The 24,481-nt window shown below is 39.7% G+C and overlaps 1 protein-coding gene across 6 annotated transcripts in view; it reads right to left on the minus strand.

The window, feature by feature from the left end:
• Positions 1-6,521: 6,521 nt before the first annotated feature.
• The window catches only part of SOCS5 (suppressor of cytokine signaling 5), a 53,929-nt gene continuing 35,969 nt past the window's right edge, over positions 6,522-24,481 (minus strand). For 3 of the 6 annotated variants that reach the window (XM_048296654.1, XM_048296652.1, XM_048296650.1), the window contains exons 2-3: positions 16,660-16,751; positions 6,522-14,278 (exon numbers count right to left, since the gene is read on the minus strand). In XM_048296654.1, the coding sequence (XP_048152611.1) occupies positions 12,656-14,266 (1,611 nt within the window). In that variant the 5' untranslated portion in view covers positions 14,267-14,278; positions 16,660-16,751 and the 3' untranslated portion in view covers positions 6,522-12,655. Of the gene's footprint in view, positions 14,279-16,659; positions 16,752-17,835; positions 17,931-18,881; positions 23,484-24,481 lie in introns of those variants that run through there. The other 3 variants (XM_048296651.1, XM_048296649.1, XM_048296653.1) reach the window with 3 other exon arrangements.

Below are 24,481 nucleotides of genomic sequence, written 5' to 3' on the forward strand. Positions count from 1 at the left end.
AAAATGTGCTGTGGGACATTTTGAGGAAAGAGGTGAGCCTGCACTATCTGTGGCCACCTTCCCCATGTTGCAGCTTCCGTGCAAACAACATTCAAACACACAGCTCAAAAGCTGCAATAATTTGACAGGCTGGCTGAGTGGGGAGCTAGGGCTGGGGGGTGCATTCCACAAGGTATTCCATGAACACTTCCCAGCCCCCCCACACACAGGCAGTGCTGCCTGACCTAGTCCACTCTTTCTGAGTCTACCTACTCAAGTTCTCACAATGAATCAAAGCAGGCCTCCACAGCTTTCCCTTAAGTCCCCATTGTAAACCCACACTAATTTCTCATCTCAAACTACAGCATTTAATCACTGTAGAATAAACCAATTAAATCAAGACAATACACATAAATGATTAAAACCCGCAGCTTCAAATTCTGTATTTCTAGATCTACAAGCTAACCTACTGAAAATCACAGGTGACATGCTGATCCAGGTCTGGATCTCACACAACTCAGGAGGAATCCCAGCCCTGTCATTTTTAACAAAGGTTCCACTACCTGTTGACCTGATCAGGAGTTGGGACACGATAATCCTGACGGGTCACTTCCAACACAGCATATTCCATGATTCTATAACCCATCACACACATGCCAAGCACACCTTCTAACTTTCACCTAAAGTCTATGCTGACCAACAAAAACTGCACAGTAAGTTCTGGGGGGGCACATGACAGATATCTATGCACAAGGTAAGTAAGCTGTAGAATGAAAATACAGCTTTGAAAGGTCATTCTGTACATAAACACGTAAGAAAGTTTTAAACTTCTTTTGCATATTTACTGATTAGCTTAAAAACCTTTATGTGAAGGCATTTGCCTAAAGTTTTTCAGTCTTTTCCTCATCCATGCAAAGAGATTGGCTTGGCACAGAGAAACATCCTCTCAAAATACAACTTCAATAAGATTGAAATTTTTCAGATAATTAACTAAAAAAAGTATTTCTCTGTTAAGGTACATATTCACTACACAGGAGGTCACAACATCATTTTTACAAGAACAACATCCATTTCCACAGACTCTTCACCTGGTAGACAACCCTGCTATCCCTGTAATCTGAATAAATGGCGAGGTGCAGCATTTTGCAGTCCCCAGGAGAGAGGGGAGCAGGGCACTGTTCTGCTGAAAGCCCACCATTCCTGCAAGCCCTCACATCAGCACACTCCTTGGTAAAGATGCAACTGATGCCTTTTCCTGGTCTTAAAATCAAGAGTCAAACACAGTTAGAAGGGGAAAAGGGATTTTACCTTGGTATTTATTTTAAGGATCCTTAGGTGCACATGTCCAGGTCATATGCATTGAAATGCACCCCGCAAAAAAAAAAAAAAATGCTCTCCCCAAAAGATCTGGTATAACATTATAGGTTTTATTAATTAGCATATCTATCAAAGATTCTTCAATGAGAGGCTCAAGCGAGACTCCCTCCCCAAGGAGCCTTCCGCTGGATGGTTCTATCTTGGTTTACAGAATATGTTCTGGAGAGGACCTTGGGGTCTGGTGCACACTGATCCCTAGCTACGAAGTTTCTAAAATGTTTCGTCTCTTAGCTGAACAAACAAGTTCAAGAATTTAGGCAAAAAGCACTAGGAATACAGAGGTTGTAAAAAGGTGTAACAGGGGTATAAAAGAAAAGGCAAAAAATCATCATGGCATCACAACCACACTTCAGGTAGCTGCTTTCATCACCCGGTTCCCCAGAGTGGTCCAAGCTTTGCTGGGTGGCATTTTAACCACATTTAATATTTTCATCCTCTCACTTTCATTATAGGTGGTGTCACAACCAGCTCTTTTGTTCCACAACTTTTAAATGAAATAGCCGAGACCTGGACTTACATTGCGGGAGGTGGTCCCAAAAAATTTCATGCTGTTCCAATAGAAAACCAAAAGGTTCCTCAATCTCCAAGATAAAATTAGATGATTCAGACATGTACATCTGCAGTTTTGGGAAAAACTGTAATTAGCACAAAAACAAAACTCAGATCAAACAGTAAAGCAAATTGCAAAAGGCAATTTTGTCAAGAGAGAGACAGTGCAGGGAGGGCCAGCTGTAAGGGCATGCATTGTTCACCCTTGTCATCAATTTGACAGCCAGCAGAATGGTTGCTATGGGCTCAGCGATCTGATCTTCATAGATGTCAAATCCAGTTAAAATATCTGATAAGGAAAGAGGTTTTAAAATAACATATGGAGACAAAAATTAAAAGAGAATTAAAGGAAATATTTCTAAATCCATAACGTTTCTAACCACTGCAGGATAGAAGAGAAAAACAGTGTTTGAGTAGCAAAGATGGCCACAAACAAACTTCACTAAGCTCAGACATCAAGCAGTGTGCCAGAACGAAAGGGAAGAACATGTCCCTACAGAGAAGTGATGACTAAACTTGAAGGAGAGAATCTGATTACTTGGCTTAAGCATTCATTGCTGCTGTTAATTAGGGTATCTCCCAACAGGAAAGCTAAGTCATGATTTAACACTGAGGACCATATGACTAAGGGCTACGAATAGAGCTTTGAGTGGAGATGCTGATTTAAAAGACTGTGAGCAAGTCTGAAGCATAGTGTTGATCAGTGTCTAATTGATTGTTAATTGCTTCGTTATTTTTGGCAAAACTCGCTGTACCACAACAAATTATAAGCTGTTACCGACTCAAGTTAAAGTGGACAGGGTAAGACTAGACAGTGTCTTGAGAAAACCAAGAGGAGCCCTTTGAAACAACCTGAAGGGGGCAATTATACTGCAGAAATTCTCCTTACACAAAACTGAAGGCAGCTCACTGCTCAGAATGCAAATTGCTCATGATATGGGTGCAGACATTATCTCTGTACTCCAGGAAAAGGCAGCCTGAGGAGAGCCCTGTTCCATTAACCAAGGCAGATGAGCACAATCTCTTACCTTGTACATGACAAGTGGGATGCCAGAACTGGCCCTGTTAGGATGGAGGGATTTGGTTTGTAGGCTTACTCAGGCAGGAGCCAAGCCAGATTCTCTCCTGTGAACCCAACACTTCTGGCTAAAGGAGAATAGTAAAAGCTCTCCAGCCACAGGGCATGGAAAGCAGGGTTGGCCACTAGATCCATTCTCTGCCCGGTCTGAAATGGGGATCAACTCTTGTGCCTAACCCCCTCTCTTTCCACCTACAATAGGTAGCCCCAAAGAAGCAAAGGAAGATTGAGCCACATTCAGAGCCTCAGACCATCTCAGGCTGCTTCACGAGGTGTCACTGGTCCTGGGAGGAGCACAAGGATCAGAAATGGAACCTTTGAGAAAAAGTCTAAACTGCCAGAAAGCAGGACTCAGGGCAAGCTCTGGAGGGCACCAGTGCCTTCGAAGCACATAGTGCAGCAAGTGATGACCTGCTGGAAAGTGACTTCCGAGGCATCTACCAAGGGCTGCAGCCAAGTAGTGCTCAACTTCTCTGGGCAACTGTATCTCTGGAGCTGGTGCCAGTCTTAATGTTCCAGCCAGACATACCAGACACCTGAGAATTTAAGGAGGTCCTAAAGTGACGCAGATACCAGTCTTGGAAATAGCTCTTTTGAAGTTTGTGCTGAAACTATTTACAAGCACTTTTGCCCTTCTTTTCCTTTACCTGCCGATGTAACAAAACAAACAAACAAACATGCAAACAAAAATCTAGTTGAGGTGACCCAGCACATAGATTAAGACTTCTTGAAGTATGGAGTCAAGATGAAACAAAAATCGTCAAAAAAAAAAAAAAGCTGAAGCTGTTGCTGTTTCTTGCAAACACTTGAGTTAAAACCCTCCTCACAGAATGTTTCCCACTGGCTTTTTCCTGAACAGCATAAACACTGGCAGCACTTATCTGATGGTCAGCATTGGCTCCACCACATCTGGAACAGTTTAAAGCCACAGCCTTTATGCAAAGCCATACCCACAAAGTCAGGAAAGCAAATCTGCAGTTTAAAAGAAAAGCTGGATAGCTCTGGCTCAACTGGACATTCAGAAGAACAAGGATGAAAGTGTCCTTCAACCATGAGTGCACAACACGTGGGCCAGGCTGGGGGTGGAGGGAAGGAGAGCACCCTCACGAGCACTGCTAGGGCAGAAAAGTATTTGGCTGGAGTACCAAGGCGTCCGCACGCCCATAGTATGAATGGTTATACAAGCAACCACTTGAAGGGAAAGTCTGCCTTTTTTCTTCCTCTTGGCACATAATGAAACTGAAGACAAACGGTGTATAAATAAAACAGGGCGCTCCTGTAGTACAGAATGATAACAATCTCAGCAATTCCTCAGCTCACGCCAGGAAACGCTCCTCGCGCACTGCTTGCGGGTTTATCAGCCTCATCAGACGGGACACAAAACACAGAATGACAAAAGCAAGGAGGCAAAAGCCAGCATCTCCACAACAGCACTTCTAAGGAGCAAACACCACTTTATGTGGGAAAACCCAAACTATCCTTGGCAAAGGCTGCGTTAGGCCATACAGGGCACTCAGTGCTGTGCCACTGCGTACCTCTGTATCCTGTACGTCATGTCGGTCATCCCTGAGCAAAAACAACAAAGTGCAAATGCTGAGGGTGGACACACACCTACCTCAGGTCTACCGCTCGCCGAAGGGAGAGTGTCACACACCTGCTGCTCCTCACCAGAGCACTAAGTGTTTCACAGATGAATCAAGTATCATCATTCTTCTTCCACAAAAGGGAAACCCGAGCAGCAACACATCCCACTTACCCCATGGCCAGCAAGCCTGATTCCAAGCAGCTCGTTGTGACCTTGTGAAGTCTTTGTCCCACTCGAAATTAAGATGAATTTATGTATTCTTACTAAGGTAACAGGTGAGATATAAAACTAATGTTCTTCTGAAGATTAGAAACCATATAAATGGCAATTTTTATTCATTTGCTAACTTTTTAGGAGAGGCTGTGGAACCCCTACTGAAGGTTTACAGCCTTGACTTCCCAGATACCCCAGGACACCTGACGGGAGAGTGAAAACAGTCTCACAAGCAAGTCATGCCAACATAATTTCATCCACACCCAAGCTATTGGTTGTTGGGAAGCTCAGATGTGAGACCACACTAACACTCCTCACACCACCAGATGCTTCAGAGGTGAAGTGACAACACAAACCTTTCTTATGGATTCGTTTGTCCAGGTCCTCTGTGTTCGGCGGCAGCAACGTCACTTCAGCAATCTGTGCTGTGCTTGGAGCTCTTGCATTCGACCTAGGTAACCAAATAAATGCTTACCAGACACTTAGAAGCCCAACAGAAACCCTGCAGGTACGTGTTCTCCTCTGCACAACTTGTGCTAGTGTAACAGACACGTTCTTTCCAGAGCCTCTCCTACACTTAATTCTATATACTGACACGTTCTATTCTAGATACCTGCCAAGTCACAACACAACAGCTTTCTAAGAGACTCCTAACATTTCCTTCCCTAGGAAAGTGATGCAGAAGATACTGATTCTAATTTAGGAATTTTAGCTTCAGATCACCTGGTGTTTTGAAACCCTTTTTAAGTATTGTTGTGCCTGCATTTTCCTTAGCTAAACACATAAAATACTTAATATAATATTAGGATATCTGCCGTAAGTTTTACAGAATTAGAGCCTAATATTTCAAACCCACCACTACAACAGGCAAATCAATTTCCATAACTTTCATTTCTTAATCAATTATGGATTTATTTCAGGTGAGTTATTTCAGGTGAGTTTAAGACATGTAGGCTTCCGAATGTTCCAACGAAGCTAAAAACTGCAAGGGCAATCTCCATATAAAACAGCCAAAACCACTTGGTTTGTTTTCAGGGTTTCAGTTTTCTATTAGTTCACCAATGATGAGATATAAATACTCCAATGGAGCCTAGACTAAATGTATTTTTAGGAGCAGTGGTCTAGAAAATATATAATTAACAAATTAAGAAGCCCAAAATAGTTCTACAGAGCAGCCCACGACACTTCTTCAGCTTGTCACACGGCTGTTGCTGTGCCCTGCTCCAACTCCTCACCAGCAGCATTTTGCTCACTTTTCATAATTAACTTTAGGGTTTGCACTAATTTGCTTTCGGAGCAGCTCCCATCAGGCACAGAGGAGAAACCCTTCCAAGCTCACAGGATGACATTGACATCTGTTCCTTAGTTTGTGCCCATGGGGGCTGTGTTCTAGAAGACATGTTTATGTCACAAAAACATGTCCTTAGCCCACAGCTAGAGAGAAAAACACTTGAGATTTAAGTGAAAACTCGCTAAACTAATTGATGAACTTCAGAGAGCGATAAAGCTTCTGAAGACAGTAACTATCAGTCTGTGGATCTCTTCACTCAAGCATTTTAGATGAAACAGAAATGGACTCTAACAAACATGAGTTACTGATTACTTTGATTTAACTACTTCTCATTTTTGACACGTGCAACTAAATATTTGTAAAACTATGCATTTACAGTAGGGACTTAAAATAAACTCATTGAACCCACAACTTTTTGCTCCCAAAACAAATATAAAAAGAAAACAATATGGCAGTTTACACCCCGTTTATTAAGACAGAGCCATCTATTACTTCATACACTGGTTGGGTAGCCATAAATCACATGATTTTCTTACTCTATTAAGATGCAAGACAGTTTGGCAACCAAATAACAAAGACGAATTAGGCAGGGTGGAGAAACACTTAAGCTGCAGCGAGTTAAAAACCACCTAAGCTGGGGAGACCTAAAGCAGCACAGTTATACAGGGTGCTGGCATCGGGTGACGCTCGGCATGGCGTGCTTGCCAGCCAACTCCTCGAGTGCCCAGCGGGCCTGCCAGGCCCCGTCAGCTGGAATGTCAGAAAAGGTCCAGGGACCGTCCGGATGCTGCTGTTTTGGACATCTACCAAAGAGCGCACCACCAAAGCTACAGTTTCTGTGCAGGGATCGCATAGTTCTTTGTAAGAATGAAGGCTTCTGGTAAGAAAGTTTATAGTGCAATCTGAATTAATTTGTGCCCACAGTGTCATTATTCATTTCCCCAAAACAGTTGAAACATAATTGTGTAGGAATTTGCTGTCTCTGTAAAGATGTTACAAAGCAGTGCTTCTACAGTTGGTAACTACATAGGTTCAATTTTAGTAAATATACCTCTTCAAGCTTTTGCAAAACTACAAGTACGAAAAGCAAGAAGTGACAAAGCAGCCAAGTGCTTCTGCATCTTCCAAACACCATTAAAATTCTCAGGGCTCTAAGGAGTTCAGATACCTTATCGCACAGGAAGCACACCCCGTGTTCAGTTTAACAGCAGCTCAGTGAAGAGCAAAACCTACTTCTGCTTCCTCTTTGCCAACGTGCCACCAAGTTACAGCTCCTGCTGAGAAGTCAGAGAGGTTGCTTTACTCCAGACAAGCAAGTTCAGATATGTTTCTGCTTGTCAGCGTAGCGGTGTGCTTAACATGGAAATTTGTAACACGAGCTGTATCGCACAGAGCTACACACATTTTTTTCCTACTGAAGACAAAAATGGGTCAAGCACCAGGAGCTTCAGCTCATAAATTCATTGTGTTGGCCCTAGGGAACCTCGCTGGTAACAGCTGTAGCCTTAATGCAAATTTACAAAGTGAACACTTACTCAGCTCGAAAAGCATACACACAATAGTTACCTTGATAACAATAAATACAGTATCAGGTTAACATCCTGTTGGTAGACAGTTTTTGTAAATGGAATATTTTATAAAATAATAAATGGCAATGCTTCATTGAAATAACAGATTTAATTTGCTTCTTGAAGCAACTATTCTTAAATCAGTCTGGCAACATGCAAGCAAATTAAGTAAAAGCACCAGATTTCTTTTCAGTTTTTAAATGATTGTAAGGTTTTAGTCATCAAGAGATTGTTTGGGTTTTGTTTTTTTCTTTTTTAAAGAGTCTTGATTTAAGACACAGTGACAGGGGAAAACTTCTAAAAAGCATCTTCAAGAGATCCTTATCTCATTGCAAAACATTCACTTTAGGTATCTTGACATAAAAACATCAAACCTTTTTCTTTTCAAAGCCCTCATCATGAGCACTTTCAATAAAAAAAAGTGCTTAAAATTCAGACATTTTAAGTCAACTACATTCAGCAGATACAACTCATGGTCAAGCTAAATGATTCTCTGTACATTAATACTGCAAAAAGGGAGAGCAATTAGCAGTGTTAGATGACGCTCCATAGGAATTAATACTTTTAAAGCCAACTGATTGGATTTCTATTTAAAAATAAACAGGTATGAAAAATCTCTTTTGGTCACAGTCCGAAGGCAACTGTTTAGGCAAGTGTGACAATAGCAGGAAAAAACATACCCATCAACTGGTCATAATATATAAGTGCAGGTGAAGACACAAATAAAATAGTCTTTTTAACTGCAAAGCATGCCATGCACAGACAGAAAACTGAGAGAGAATTTTTAGAATTCCAGTACATTAATGCTCACCATATTGGTGTACTTCAGTAGCTTCAAAAAAGACCATGAATGTAAACATGCTTGGAAGCATCTTATTAACATATAAATATACATGTGCCAGATACTTGCAGACTAAGGTTAGGCACATCCATGCTCACTTCACAACAACAGTTTAGGAAAATGAGGCTCAAAAAGCGCTTTCAATAACTTTAAATGTGAATTCTAAAAGTCTTAAATGGAGAAATGCTATTTTAGAAAGAATCAACTAAGATTCAGTTCATATTTTTCCATTAAATACTGTATTTCAAGATAGCTTTGAAAAAAAGAACCATAATCCCTGCAGAGACATCTCTCTGGTATTCAGCAACTTCTGACAATGACAACTTCTGTCTTACATGCAGCTCTGCAGCAGAGACAAGCTTTAAAGCATTCTGCAAATATTTTGGCTTGCACACGGACACTGAAGCAATCAGGTTTTTTATCACAGACATTCAGAATCTTTGCTTGTTTCTAAGTAGTGCAGAACCTTAAAGTTAAATATGGACCTAAGGATCTGAATGACTTCTGTAAGGCTTGACTTCATACTGTCAAACACCACAGATACACAGACACATCCTTTCACAATTCTGTGCTTCTGAGTTAAGGACTATCATTTTGTAAGCAGCAAGTCTTCAAATGCACAATAAAAGTACATAAATCCAAAACATGAATTGGTAACTTACTTTCTTCAGAAGTTCCATTCTGACAAGTAAATTACAGACAAGTGTCTATTTGCCTTATGAGTATTTTCAAGAGTTACGCCTTTAAAATTGTTAAACACCATAGACCTGATAAAGTTGATAAAAGATCCTAAACTCAGAGACCCTCCTGTATACTAAAATATAGTATATTTTCCTTTCTCCAATTCCAGGGGATATACAATATCTTGAGATTCCTCACAGAACCCTCCTATGGAGTAAGCCCTTTCTATAGCTCTTTCTGCAGAAATGAGAATCACCTCAAAAGAACACTTGACAAGACCGAGGCTCAAAAACTCATCTGTCACATAACCAAATTAGACTGGAATAATATAAGTGTACCTTTTTACATTGAATCCTACTGTTAAATTCAAAAAACCAAATCTGTGGTTTGTGCACCTCTTTAAGACATGTGTAAGATTTTCTAAACAAAACCAGAATGTGGAACACAAACCAGAAATCAACTATTTGTGTTCTCCACATACTAGCATTTTAATGCCTTTAGAACTGAAAATATATTCATTAAGAAATACATCGCAACTGGAGTGCCAACACTCAAGTCCACCATAATTTAAAAAGTGATTCATTTTAGCATAACCACACTAGCAAATTATTCTGTATATTTCAGTGAAGCAGAGCTTTATAAAAAGTTGTAGAGAAATAGATCATTCCTTTTTTGTGTGTTTTAAGGGAGGAAATCTCTCCATAAAGATTATGTACACAAATGCAAGAGCAAACTTTCTGTGATAAGGGTGTGGGGTTTTTATTTTTTTTTTCCCAAAGATTCCACCACATGATAAAAAATTAGATGAATGTGTATTCCTGACCACATTGACAATGTCACAGCTAGTTCATGACAAACAACTGTAACGGGTGTAAACGAAAAACAGGTCCCTACACTGGGACAAAGCTTGGTTGCAGGCTGACTGTATGACACTAATATTGAAAGCAAGAATTTAGTAAACTCATCTGGCATTCAGATCTGACTGAGGGAACAGTGAGAACAACACAGTGAAGGTACACTTAGGTGCAATTTCATGCTGGTGACTTTTTCCTCTTTTTATGCTTAGAGCAGATTTTTAAACCAAGAGTTGCATATCCAATGACACACACACAATTCAAAACTTAAAGGGACCATTAGCACAGTTGTACACATAATTACATAAACTTAGTATTTACATATTCTAAACAAAGTTCCATTTTAACAGTTGAAGTCTTTTAACACATGAAAGAAGATAATCTACTACAAAGAATGCATAACGGGATCACAAACTTTCCACAAGCATATAAACACATGTTTTAAAGTGCTTTCTGGGTGCTTCAGATTAACCCCTCGCAGTACGAGCTTTTATGTAGTGCTGTTCCAGCCATTACAAAATTACTTAAATCATTCCTCTTCAGGTGCATTGCGAATTCAGGAATAATGACGACACCATTGATGTAAAAAGCTTTAGGCTCTACCAACATAAATGTACATTACTTAGGTTCAGATGAAGTTGTCAAATACTTTGGTTTATCACAGCTTGGGATAAATATTTGATAGAACAAAAATTGCACCTCTCCACTCTTGAGTTTGTTTTTTTTTTAACTAAAAAAATACCCCAACATAAATTGACAGTATTCTTTGGTAAAAACAGGACATTTGGCCAGCTTGTGTGTACGTCTATTTATTAAAATAGCCTAAAAGTGAACAAATGTCGCTGCTGTACTGTCAATTTACAGGAATAAGCATTCCTTGCTCAGTGGGGAGTATCAAAATATTAACCTTAGCAGTTACCTATATAACAAGCTGAAACACCTTCAGCAACCATTACAGGGGATAAATAATACTTTAGAACACTTTTTGCTTAACGTTTATCCTTTGCATTACAAAAACCTGTAAAATGCTCTATGCCTGCAGACAAGTCCATTACTTTGCAGTGACTACAGAAACATTATTCAATGGTGTACACTGTCAAGTTGCTGTAACAAAAACCAGGAATATGGTGTGCTGACCAACTAATACTCAACTGCACAGTACTTGTGCATTACCTATCCTAAATACTAAGAAAAGCCTATTAAAAATTCAATTAACTGCTACAAGTTATGTAAATATATAAAAACAGAGCAGATATACAAGTATAACACTGAACATACTGTACTTTATTAGCACAAAAAGCCAGAACAAGGCACAGCAAGCAGAAAAATACATCAATAGAAGGGTTAGTGTAGCATACAAGAATAACGTTTATTGTACTTGCAGCCAAAATGTTTCCTACCTCGCACAGGTCACTGCCGTCGAGAAGTAAGAAATAACACACTGTAGCAGCTGGTAAAGAAACTAGGGAGCACTCAGAATCGGTACAAAACATTAAACAGGGGGCAGGGCATTCCAACAAAATTTTAGTGCAAAATATCTAAGACAGAACTACTTTAAGCTCCATCTCCAATTAAATAAGCAAACAGAAGTTAGAATCTTGTTTCTAAATAATCTGTTGAAACTATCATCAGTGCATATTACTTAAAAACATTTTTAAAAGCGCAGATGGCAAGGTATTTACAAATAAAGTGTAACAGTACCTTTGAAACCTGACATTTGTTTTGGATATGTCAGATTTTGTACTCTGATTATAATAATTCAACCACTTGTCATGTTCCCCATAAAAATATCAGACAACTTTTAAATAATTAAACATTTTTTTTCTTGCTACTATTACCTTCCATTGTAAGTTACTAGCAGTCAGGCCACCAAAATCTGTTTTGGAAAAACCCACAACCTTATGTTTCATGGCAATAATCTAATTCTGTGTCCTGCCACAGAAGCAGCAATTCACACTGGAAGGTATTTTTAATTGTCTCAGACAGTATTACTTTTGCTAACAATGCCACTTAAATCTCCAAGTGTTTGTAACAGAATTACAGTACTGAGCAGGCATATTCAAGTCTTAATGGTTAGGAAACCTTATACACTGTGAAAAGCATGATTCATCTGTTAGCATCAAAGCACCATTAACTCTTAATGGACTGCTTCTAATGAATTGCTCTTCGTTAAAAGAAAATATTCCCTAGTATTTGGAAACCTGTTTGTGAGCTAAATTATTACTTTGAGTAGAGGAAAGTTTTCAAGAAGAGAATTTTAAAAAAATACTTCAAATATTAGCAAAAATGCTCTTCTGATAAAGCCTTTCTTTATTAGCATTACATGAATGCCCCATGGGAAATGCCTCATAGTTTCTTCATCCAATTACTACAGCTATAAAAGGGAAACAAAGTATTTAGAAATTAGCAAAAATATTTTCATTAGGCCTTAATGAAAAACGTGCAGAATTGTGTCTGCTTATTGTTTCCAAGAGGCATCACAACTTAGTTTGATTAACAGCAGGCAGCATCTGACAGGATACTAACACTCAGCTTAAATAGGACATTGCAGAAAAGCCAGACGTCGTCGGTGCGCTTGCTGCAGTTAAACTGTAATACACAAAAAAAAGCATGTTCCAGAAGCTTATTTTGATTTCCATTTACTTTGTTTTAATAGGTTCCCGCTCCAGCCATCGCACCCTGACTTTTTGTTTATAGTGATACTCCTTTAGAAAGTCTTGCAACATGGAGGGTAGAGGAAGGTCATCAATTCCATCATACGTAGTGCACCTGCAGATTACTGCCCGGCAGATATACTGCAGACTAAAGGGGAAGGTCCTGTTCAGAGATACAGTAAGCAATGGTTCAAAGAACATGCAAGAGCTGGGGTCTTTGTAGTGTTCCAGGAGCCCTGTAACGGTGGAGGAGTGAAACACACAGGGGTCATGGGCATCAAAGCTGAAGTTGTGGTTCCACTGCTCAATGCGTGCGTGCAGCGAGCGGTTGTAGCGGCGGAAGCTCACTGAGAAGAGGTAGTCCTCCTGCGCAGAATCCCTGAGCAAAAAAGTGCCTTCGGGCTTACCCTCCAGAAGCGCTTCTGCTTCGTAGCGGTCCATGACGCCCCAGTAGCACGGGTTCCCTGTGATCTGGAGCAAGTCTGGCACGAGGCAGTGGATGTAATCGATCTGAGTATGCACTTTCCAAGCCCCCTGCCTGCTGATATGGCCGTGGCTCTCTCCCGACATCTGACGCTGCTTCTGCCGGCGTGACTGCAGGCAAAGCGTTGTTGTGTCCTCTTCGGAGTCGCAGCTCCCTGGAGGTGTTACGGTTTTGTCCCCAGTCAGCTCAGTCATACCAGGGGCTAACTTTGGTCCCAGTTTATACAATGGATTTACCTGTGCTGTAGCTTCAAAAGTGTGTATTTGGGCATTGGGAGGGGGGTCAACCCCTTCTTCAATACTAAGCCTACGTCTCTCTCTCAGCCTGTCTTCTTCATCTTCTGTGGAAACCAAGGAAGGATCAAACGTGTCAAAGAAAGTTGAATGAGGGCTCACAGGCGCTGTGTGTTGTTTAATCAGATGCCACTTCTGAGCCAGATCTGAGCCTGCAGGGAAAGGGCATTTCTCAAGCATTAGTTCAGAGAGATGGATCTTTCTTTTGTTAGAAAATAGAGGTTTGGACTGTTTGCTGTAAGTTCTCATGGGAAAGCACAGCCCAACAGTATCTTGGAGACGCTGTCGCAGAGAACGGCTGCCTACTGTCCTGCTGGATACCGCATCCATGTCATGGACTGAGCTCACCCCATACCTTCTCTCCCTCCTCTGCAAACCACTTCGTGTTCTACCAAATCTTTTTTCAGTATCCAAGGAGCTCTGTGTTTTGGTAGAGCAGGAATGCTTCTTCTTCCCACCCCAAGGAGCATGCCGAGAATAAGAGTCCCTTCGAGCAAGCCTGGCTCCTGTGGTGACACACGAATCATTCTCTTTCTCAATGCTTATTTCAACAATCTGAGGAATTTCTGTGACACAGTTTTGGTTCCGCCTTGCCGAATTCTTTGAAGGACTTAAGCCTAATTGCAAAGCAATGTTTTCTCTCAAAGGGCTGCTGGGTTGTTGCTGAGCCAAGTCAGTTATCTGGATAGCTTTCTCTTTACCAGATGAGCAATTACTGGAGTTCACAACTATATTCTCATTTTGGCTTCCACCCTCATGACTAAAGAGATTCTGGCACCTGTATTTGAAATTGTTCCACATCTTTCCCACTTTATCCATGGATTATGTTATCTAAATTCAAGAGGAGAAGAAATATTAAAATAAAAATATAGTTTAAAAACATGAGGATACATCTTCAGTTATCAATTAAGTTACAGACCCAAGATGACTATTAACTGAATGCAATACATTTTACAAGTGCCCTAGTCTTTGTAGGGTTATGTGGAAGCAATATGCATCACACCTTTTTTATATTTAGAAAAATCACCATGAAGAAAGTGTTTAGGGAATTATAAATATTTCATTTACAAACAGGCCCACCCTTTTTTCTTTAGGCACGTAAGTAGGTCTGCATAGTTATATTTGATGGAAACACACAGTCTAAAATTCTTCATTTTAGGAAGAATTTTTAAGTCATATGTAAGGTATGACTCCCTGATAAACTTCCAATAAGCAGCAGTAAAACAAATCCTGAATAAGAACTGTTCAAGTCACTCTAAACTACAAGAGCAGTTAGTAAAATCCAGCAAGTACACTGCAAATGTCCAGATACACCATGTAAAAGCAAAAGTTCCAGCTGCAGGCCAGATAAATTCCAAGATATAACTTTGCAAGATTAAAAGAATTAGCACAAGAATAGAAATTTAGGGGGGAAAAAGGCATTCATCACTATTAGATGAGACAATCATCAAAAGACAATTTTAGAATTATAAAGTCTCTGATACATTAATATAAGCCATATGAAACAGCTGAAAAAAACCCCACCAACCAACGGTCTGGCTTTATTACTTAAGATATAAAAGAATGAAAGAGCCCAAGGAGCTTTTCTATCTTTAGTAAGAACACTTAAAAAGAAAGCAGCTCCACAGCAGAAACACGATGACAGTGAATCATGAAGATACAGTAAAAAGATAAAAACATTAGCAGTGTGTATTCTGAAACTGCATCTTTAGAAACTGAGTTTGATAATTGGAACAAGACTGCCAAAATTACAGGACTGCCCTAGGACAGAGAGAAACAGGCTAATTCTGTACTAAAAAAAGTCAGGCAATGCCAAGCTAAATTAGATCTAATTAAGTTCTGAGAGAAGTGCTAAACTTAAAATACTAAAATACGTCATCTAATTTAACTCTTTATGGAAACGGCTCTGTTCTTTGGAAACATATTTTGAAGCAACATTCCTCTGTTGCTGCATTTCTTTTCCGTTCGTAACTGGAGAAGAAGCTGAAGCACTGAATGCACTGGGGCTCATGACAAAGTGGACAATAAACAAGTAAGCAATACTCTGGTGATCCAGCCTACAAGTCCTTAAGACAGGAGCACACCTGTAAGCCCACGATCTTATAGCAGAATCCTCTGAGAGTGGGCAAGAGTCAGAGGCATAGCTTACATGAGAAACATGCAAGAGAATGAATGTGTAACACCTGACCGATAGGAACAGAAAACAAAAGCTTTCTTTCTCACTCTGTCATCAGATGATCCAGCAAACCCAACAAGCCAAGTATCTACATCCAACTGCACTAAAATAAGACCTTAAGAACTGGGTGTGGATGAGGGAGGTGGGGAGAAGGGGGAAATCAGGCCTTCACAGTCTCTGGAGGTTACTGGTACAAGTTACCTACAACACAGACAATCTGCACAGTACCCAAGTAGTTACTAAGGAGGGAGACACTTGCAGAGCAATGTTACACACAGAAGATGCTACAGAGTTCCATGTATATGTAACGACCGTAAACAAATGAGCAAGGAATGTCTTCCTGATTAAAATAAAAAAATCTTAAAATTGTTTTTCTTTCTGGAGTTGTCTGGATCAAGCTGGAGAAATTCTAGTAGCACCAGAACTACTAAAGTAGGCCACATACAGATCTGCAGGAAGCATCCAACATGTATCATGTCATTGCAATGATCATAGCTGTTTGTGGTGTCTCAGAATATCCATGCTGACTATGAGGGAGCACATGTTTGCTAGCTGCCAGCCTGTCAACACAATATATATAAGGTGGACTTCTACACCTTTGTCTCAAGTTGTAGGTTTTTTATTCTCTTCCTAGTCAGAGAGATGTTTAAAATTCTTGGGAATGAGAGATTATATAAACTCCAGTCCTTTGGCAAGTCAGGCTAGAAAAGGTACACATTTTTGTTTCAATGAACTGGAATTACATTTCTAACCAAACAATCCTATGCTGTTCAGCAGTGTCTCTTATTCTGAAATTGCTCTTTATTGCTCTTCCTTTGCACTACTAGTCTAAAATGTCTTAAGACTGTTAGACGAGTGGAAAGTTCTCTACACGTGCCCAGAAAGCTTCAAGAACAAATAAAAATAAAAACCAACAAAACACTCCACCCACAAACCCCCCACCACACTGGCTTGACAGACTGTACTTTTCAAAAGTTAAATTTAAAAGGTTAAGTACTTTTTGTCACACTCAAGAGAATAAAGATACCTTTCTTACCCAGAAAAGCAAATGAGTCACTGTGTCTTGTCTTGGGAATATACCTCAACATGAACTTGCTAGATTCCTTCTTTGAGTTGTGGACATGATTACTACAAAGGGAAAAGCAGAAATTTTGTTAATAGTTAGAATATTTTTTCATTTAGACATTTACCGTTAGTCACTGACATCAAAGGGATATTTTACTATTTATTTCTGAAATGTATGCATGGAACTGCCTGCTCATTATATGTTTTTAATGCATATTAACATAAACAAAAAGCTTCACAGAACGTTTTTTTTATACATTAACAGCATTTGTCAAGTACAGTCATGGGGAGGACTCTGAAATAAAACTCTTGACAACCAAAAGCAAAGCCACAGTATCTGGATCATTGAAGTGCCAGGCACAATGGGCATAATCAGGCCTACAAAATGGTTTCTCCACATTTTGGTCTCAAGTCCAAAACAGTGGTTCCCAAGTTGTGGTTGGCAGTGCTGTCAGATCACCACATACTGTCTCTCCTCCTTGTTTCCAGCTGCTACATCAAATCAAAAGGCAGCTAAAAATACACACTTTTCTAATATTACTTTTCCAGGTAAGCAACTGCTGTACTCTCCACAAGGATTTTAAATGATTGTGAAGCAAGAGCAATATGAACCACAGTTCTAAAAATGGGAAAGTGGAATACAAGACAAGCTCTTTATTAAAACAGTAGGTCAGCACTTCCCTAAAATAATCACCATTGTTTTTCAGAAATCCAAGAAGAGTTGAGGGATTTAACATGCTCACACCACTGTCAGAAATCTAACAGTAGCAGAACAGAGGAGAATAATTTGCTTCTCCATGCTAGAACCAAGCCCAGGAAAGCAATAAGAGTTAACAGAAAACATTGGGAACTTACATTAAAGCTTTACATACAGAACAGAAAGAAAAATACTGAAATGTGATGCACATGTACTTCAATGAAAAGCTACAGGGTTGGGCAATCACTAGGTGAATATTAAAAGTTAATATACCTAGGTAGGAACTCCAGAGCAACGACAGAAAAGCACAAGTATTACCAGTTTCCATTCACCTCTGGAAGCACTAGAATTGCTGGAACATTTTTAAAGTTAGGCCTCACTACTGCTATTGAGATTCCATAAAAGTAACCTTTTCAGAGAGCAACAGAGTGACAAGTACAAAGTACTTACTTATACCAAACGAAGATCAAAGCACAAGCACAGTTCTTCTGCAACTGTAACATTTACTCTCATTTCTTTTGTTCTGCATTATGTTCCTAGCAAGCCTACAAACACAAGACAGTCAAACCTACTAGAACTGGTTCAGTGCAAGGCCTTAACAGCACAAACACAAGGTAAAGTTGCTAGAATAAGGGCTATCCAACTTCAAACTAAACCTTACTTGAAACGTTAGCTCCTTCAGCCCTCTGAAGTCTGTCTTCATTCCAAACAAAACCAGTGATGCCGTTTTACTGGGCACAGGTGGCAAAGGGGCTGCATGCTAACCATTTTATCTCATTAAAAATACAAAAATCTCACATGGGTGCTTATCCTGAAGTGTCATGCTTAATGGTATTAGCTTTATATATCACTATTCTTCTCAGTTCTGCTCAGAAACACAAGCAGTCAATGCACCACCTATCACATCACCGTTGCCAGCCAGCTGACATGGCCTGTTGGACAAACTGCCAGGTGGCTCCAGGAGGGAGTCTCTTTGGGAACCAGCTTTCCCTAATGGAAAACAGTTTCTTGAATTTGGGCAAATTGTCTCAGTTAAACATCTCAGATTTGTGTTAGAATAAAACTTGAGTCACTGGTAAAGTATTTAAAATTCAACCTAGTGATTTTAAATTAGTTTAATTCAATGTGCAACAGATGTGTGGTTTCACAGATTTCTTGTGGCAGCACTAAGCTTGACAAAATAAAAATTGTTTCTGAACTGGTTCTAAAGCCATCCCAGTTTCACAAAGGAGCACCGCCAGTGGTTATTCTAGCCTAAACAGGAAATCAATTTCATTCCATCAAAATCCACAAAATGAATTCAACCATTTGTAGATTTTCTAAGAAAAAAACCCCAATTATTTTTCTACGAAAAATACAAGTTCTACTGATGTTCGCAACAAAATCTCTTTTCAACTAAAAATTATTTCTATCTACTTTGAACTGGCATAAATGATCTTAAAAATAACAGATAATAAGCACTCTACAGGGATTACAGAAGCAATGAGCAGTAGTACCTTAGTGCTATACTCCCATTTGCAGTAAATTTAGACATTCAAAGGCTTGAAGTTTGCAGGAGTGTAGTCTTCAAGTATTCTGAGTGCACAAATGATGAGACAACAAAAATTTTGAGCAACACAATAAAGCTACAGTTACAACCTGTTTGTAGTTTTAAAGTACCACACATTAACAGATTACTGTGAAAACTCAGACCACTCTTTCCAGAAATGTTACAAGTTCTAGCTAGAGTTTTCTGCCTGTGACTTCGTAGGATGACTATTCAAAGTCAAGGCTGTGCTCTGTCTGAAAGAGCACAATCCACTCTCACAATTCACCCAATTTAAAAATTACTCAGTATGGTTTATTATATTCAAAGTATTAACTCCTAACAATGCACCATCTTCACAAAGATGATACACTGCACAAAGTATGATACCTTACAGAACGGGTTCAAAAACAAAAACCTACAAGATGATTTGTTTTGATTTTTTTGTAAGATGATAGCTTCAAAACATTGAAAGATAACAAGGTCAAAACATTGAAGGAATACAAAACCAGACAATTCTTACAAGTCAAAACCCAGTAACTTGACAGGAGAAGGAAAAGAGGAGACGGAGAAAAATCGGAGTCTCCCTGCTCCTTGCACACTGTTCAGTTCAATGCTAGCAGGAGCTGGCACAGCTAAACCAGCTGCCACCTTCCACGACACTGGTGCATGCCCCCACGGACCATAGAGGGACAAGACTGGAGGGAAACTCTGCTTCTATTTGTATCAGTCCTTAAAATGATTTGCTTAGCAGTGACAAGAGACTTACTAAAGACATTTGCTTCCATTAAGGGATGCTTGCTGGAGAGGTCACTGCCCTATCTGCACACTGCCAGTGCTCACTACAGGCTCCTGCTGTAGGGATGCACTGAGGGAGCTGGTCCCATCAACACTCCTCAACCTTATCCAAAGTGAGGAAGGCTGGCAAAGCCCAACGTCTGAAGTAACGCACTTGAGGAAGGAAGGGCAGTACCAAGGATTACAAAGCAATTTCCTCCCTGCCAATGCACATTCCAGAAATAATGAACTACTACTATAATACTAGAGATAACGTTTCTTGAAAAACAAGGAATGTGTTGGCTCGAGTGGAACCATGCATTTTTCTACACACTCAAAAATGTGCTCACTGCAGACAGCTCAAAGAGCTGATTTAGAGGCCTGGAAGGAAAAGGTACCTGCTATTTTTTTAACTAAACAAGGTAAAGGGGCCAAGTGTCTCAAGTGCTCATGAAAGCCTTATTAGGATAAAGTACTACTGGTTTTTTCCTATTAGGCTTTGATAAACTGGAAGTGCAGTTGTGTAGGAAGATGAATATGAAGGTTTTAATCCCCAAACCAAAACTCAAACCTGCCAGAAAAGAAGTAAAGGATACTGAGCTGCAATTCCAACAACACAGAATTGGCCTAAGTCAGCACTCACTGCAACCAAAAGAAATGGCGTCAGCCTCTTCCTGGCCACCTGTGCTGGTGCAGGAGGTGGTCTGTACACCATATGGCTGCTCAGTCAACCAGCTCAAGGAACTGATCCAGACTAAAATGAATTCTCAGAAAAAGTCTCAATCATTTACTCCATCTGGTTTATGACTTCTCTATAAACATTCAAGTTAACACATGGGAGGAGCAGATGAGGAGGGAGGAAGCAGCAGCCAGGGCAAGACTGCTTCCTTCCACAGCAGCACGGGTTAGTTCTGCTCAAGTTATTAAGTCCTTGGATGACTACTTTGAAGAGAAATCTCCATTTGAAGCCTATATATATTAACCAGCTGTGGGGCTCTGGCTGCAAAGAGAGAGATTAGGACTCTACTCAAGATGCTGCTTTGAACATTTGCATTGAAAGTTCAGCCACTGAAAGAAAATCTTTACTTCGAAAATAAAATTCTGAGTTGGCTTGATGCATTCTGCTAAAACACAAGGAAAGCTGCGAGTTTAAAGGACTTAAGCTGGCAAACTGCCAAGTCAAAGTAAAATAATGATATTTTGCCATTGTTCCAACCTGGAGTAAGAAGTAAACGCCTCCCCCTCCTTGGTGCAAATTCACAATGACCAAAGAGCAGTCTTAGCCTGGACAGCTGATGTTCTGCCAGTTTCTTTCCAAGCAGCTACACATTGGTAACTTCAGTTCAAAAGTACTGCTCCAAGATTTTGAACAGTGGGAACATTCTTGCAAGCCCCTTACTAGGCTTTGGGTTTCCAGAAGGACAATTTTGGGACTGTATGTGCTCACCCCGGATTGAAAAGTACTGTACAGTTCTACCCATTTCTCTTCTGTTCAGAAAATCTAAAATCCCTGAAGCAGACAAGCCATCAATGGACAAACAAAGTAATGGCACTGAACCAAAACTAAAGACAACTGTTTTTTAAATACTCCTTTCCCTCTACTTACACAAGTCTAGTAGATAATAACACAACCATCATGAACAAAGCTAGTATTTCTAATTATGCAACAATCAGAGCAAACATGAGTTTCAGATATTAAAACAGAAATAACACTCTACAGACTTACCAAGAACTCCACATAGTGGTAGATCTCTACACTAGAAACTGCAAATTCAAGACAATGGTGCACATTAATTCCAAGTCAAGAAACCTACAAATCATTTAGGCAATATCCTGATGGTGGCCACTCATTGTAACATGTAAATCCACACAAGCAACATTAAATGGAAGCGGTTTCATTTAAACTACCTCCATACACCCTAAGCAGGCAAGTCAATTTCACCTTAACATTTGAAAAAACAAAAGAACAAGCATTAAGTTAGCAAGGTAAAGTACCTGCTATGCAAGAGAACTTCGTGTGACCTAGTGTAATGTTTTGCATATTGCTATGTTTAACTCTTCTCACACAGAAGCTGCCACTACACCTTTTTAAAATTCATGTGGACAGAATAAATGGTTCCAGTCAGTGTTCAAGTTAAGTACAGCAGCCCTCTTGATGACCTCTGCAAAAGCCATAAGTACCCTGAGAAAAGTTATGGAGCTCTCCCTTAGCAGAGAAGAATTTGTTTCCACTTCTAAGAACACTAATGAAGCATATCTTCCTGTATAAAGTTCTAAAATATAAATAGGTCTCAAATTGATACAAAGAGTGATACAATGGTTATTTGTATGTAATTCTTGGGAGCTCTGAGTTAAGAAAAAGCATACCTTAATAGCTGTGCCTCACTAAAAGCAAAGGAAATTGGAAGCAAAGTTGAAAAGATGAGTCAAATCACATCCCACATCCTTGACTAGCTCAGTAAAAACATCCAATTTAATATATTTTGTAAACAGAGCATTTCATTCAATTGCAAATGGCCTGTTTTCCAAACACATTTCTTCTGTTCTGGGATCAATTTATACTGGTTTAGCAGCTTTATTTCTTCTCACTACATTTTTCAAAACCTCAACAGCCTGTCTAATACCTCTCCCTCACCACTGTACCTGTGCCCCCCATCAGCTTACAGGCACTTCCTGTACACAGAGCTTTTCTCATGCACTCAGCCACTTCTCATGTGTCCTTTTAACCTGACCAAGCAAAAGATCATATTCTCCAACACAAACTAGCTACCTGCCACCCCCTACCAACTGATAAAACCGAAGTTGTACTGGTCTTTCTCTAGTGATGTATCTACAGTCGTGACCACATAGAAAAAAGCATTATTGCTATTCATGCAATTAGCAAGAAAAATAAAATAAAGCACCCCTTCTCTAAAAGTTAAGTGAAATGGACCCAAAAGTTCAAGTTTCTAGAACCATAACAATTGAGAAGAGTAACAGCCTAGGCTGTCAGCCAGCTACAGATATGCTGTACAGCAAGTAGAAGGTGGCCTGAGATGGACTGTTCTAATAACATCCATAAACTTAAAAAGTGACCTTCATAATGACTTAACTCCCAACTCACCTTCTTTCATGCCAGAAGTTTGGCAAGTAAACTCTATCACTACAGCATCACTGGAAATCTTAGATCAGCTTCTGTATAGAATATACTTTCATAAAATAGAAGCCTATTTGAATAACTGCAGAATGAGACCAGGGGATTTAACCTGTGAAGCATTTGGCAAGCAAGGAGTTAAAATCCTGCCTAAGACTACCCCACAGCTGCTGTCAGCAGTCAGGCTTGTCAAGAGAAGCTCTGGGCTGTCTTGACAAGACTAATTGGCAGCAAGCACCTGGTTCCCCAGGCTGGGCCTGGGGAAGGTAAAAGAACATAAACCCTGCAAAGAAGGAGGAGAAGCAGCTGGAAGGCTGCCAGTAGGTCTAGCCTGTTTCATGTTTTCACTTCAATCCACAGGCAACTTTATCCTACACTATACCCAGTTAGAGCTATTACAAACATTTCTCGGCAACTTCCCAGCTGAAGGAAACCTGTGCTTTGTGGTTCTGTACCTGCAAGTTCTGCCACTGAGCACCCACCAAGCCTTTGCTGTGCAGGGTCACACTGCAGCACAGCCAACTGCAACATCACCACCATCACTAAATTGCAGTAGAATTGAAATTTTGGTTTTCTAATGCCACCAAAAATTCACTTAAAGGTGTTACTGTAACTTTAAAATTATGGACTAATATGCCAGAAAATCAAAGTGAAGACTGTTCTGGATATTTTGTACATTGCACACATAAAGCATGTGCAACAAAAACTTATGAACATAGCAAATTACAGTGCATCTTTAAAGAAAGTAATAATAAAAAAAAAGGTTTAAAAATCCCCAACATTCTGGAAACTAGCTAGAAGTAGGATGCATGTGGAATTTTAAGTGGGATTTCCAGAAAAATTTAAAAAATTTAAACATATTTTGACCTCTGCTAAGAGTCATGACCAGTGAACGTGAAGCTTTCTGAAATTCTGCCCTCATTTTTTTCACACTATTAAAACTCAAGTTAAAAAAACTTAAAGCATTAGCCTTGCAGGTTCAGCCCCTGAGGTAGGCAGATCTTTCTTAGGAGTAAGGGACAAAAAAAAATTCCTTTAGTATGTTTAGCTGAATTTGTATTATTGAACCAACAAGTGTCTAATTATATATAAACATACACAAAAATTGATATATATAAAATATATAACATCAACATACATCAGAATTTTTTTTGGTGCAAGACAGTGTAAGTATAAACATTAAAAAGTCAGAAGTAAATTTCTTCAAAGCAAATTGCTCAGCAAATACATTGACTATGCCTCTGCCAAGTTTCACATTTTGGGCGTTTTAGCTTGCTAGTCAAGAATTCTAACAATGTAGAGCAGCACAAACGTTTCCATATCTTAAAACCCTGGAAATTTGGAAGTGCATTTGTACATAGTCTCAGTATGAAAGACATTTCCATCAATAAGCAATAATGCCAAATTATGGTGCTTGGGGGAACAAAAAATTGCAATGGAACCGCTTGCTAGTTAAACCACTGGTATCTGTAGAACAAACTCACCCCGAGAGCCACAGAGTGTGCCACTCTGCTCCTGGCTGGACACACCATAGAAACGACTGCAACATTCCTTTAACTGCTAATGATATCAATACCATATCATTGTACCAGTACAGTGATCCATCAGCAATATTTAAAAAGGAAAATCCTCAGCGTAGCAAGATTACAAGCTACTGTGTT

Source organism: Corvus hawaiiensis, chromosome 3, assembly GCF_020740725.1.
Source record: "Corvus hawaiiensis isolate bCorHaw1 chromosome 3, bCorHaw1.pri.cur, whole genome shotgun sequence".
Classification (NCBI taxonomy): domain Eukaryota; kingdom Metazoa; phylum Chordata; class Aves; order Passeriformes; family Corvidae; genus Corvus; species Corvus hawaiiensis.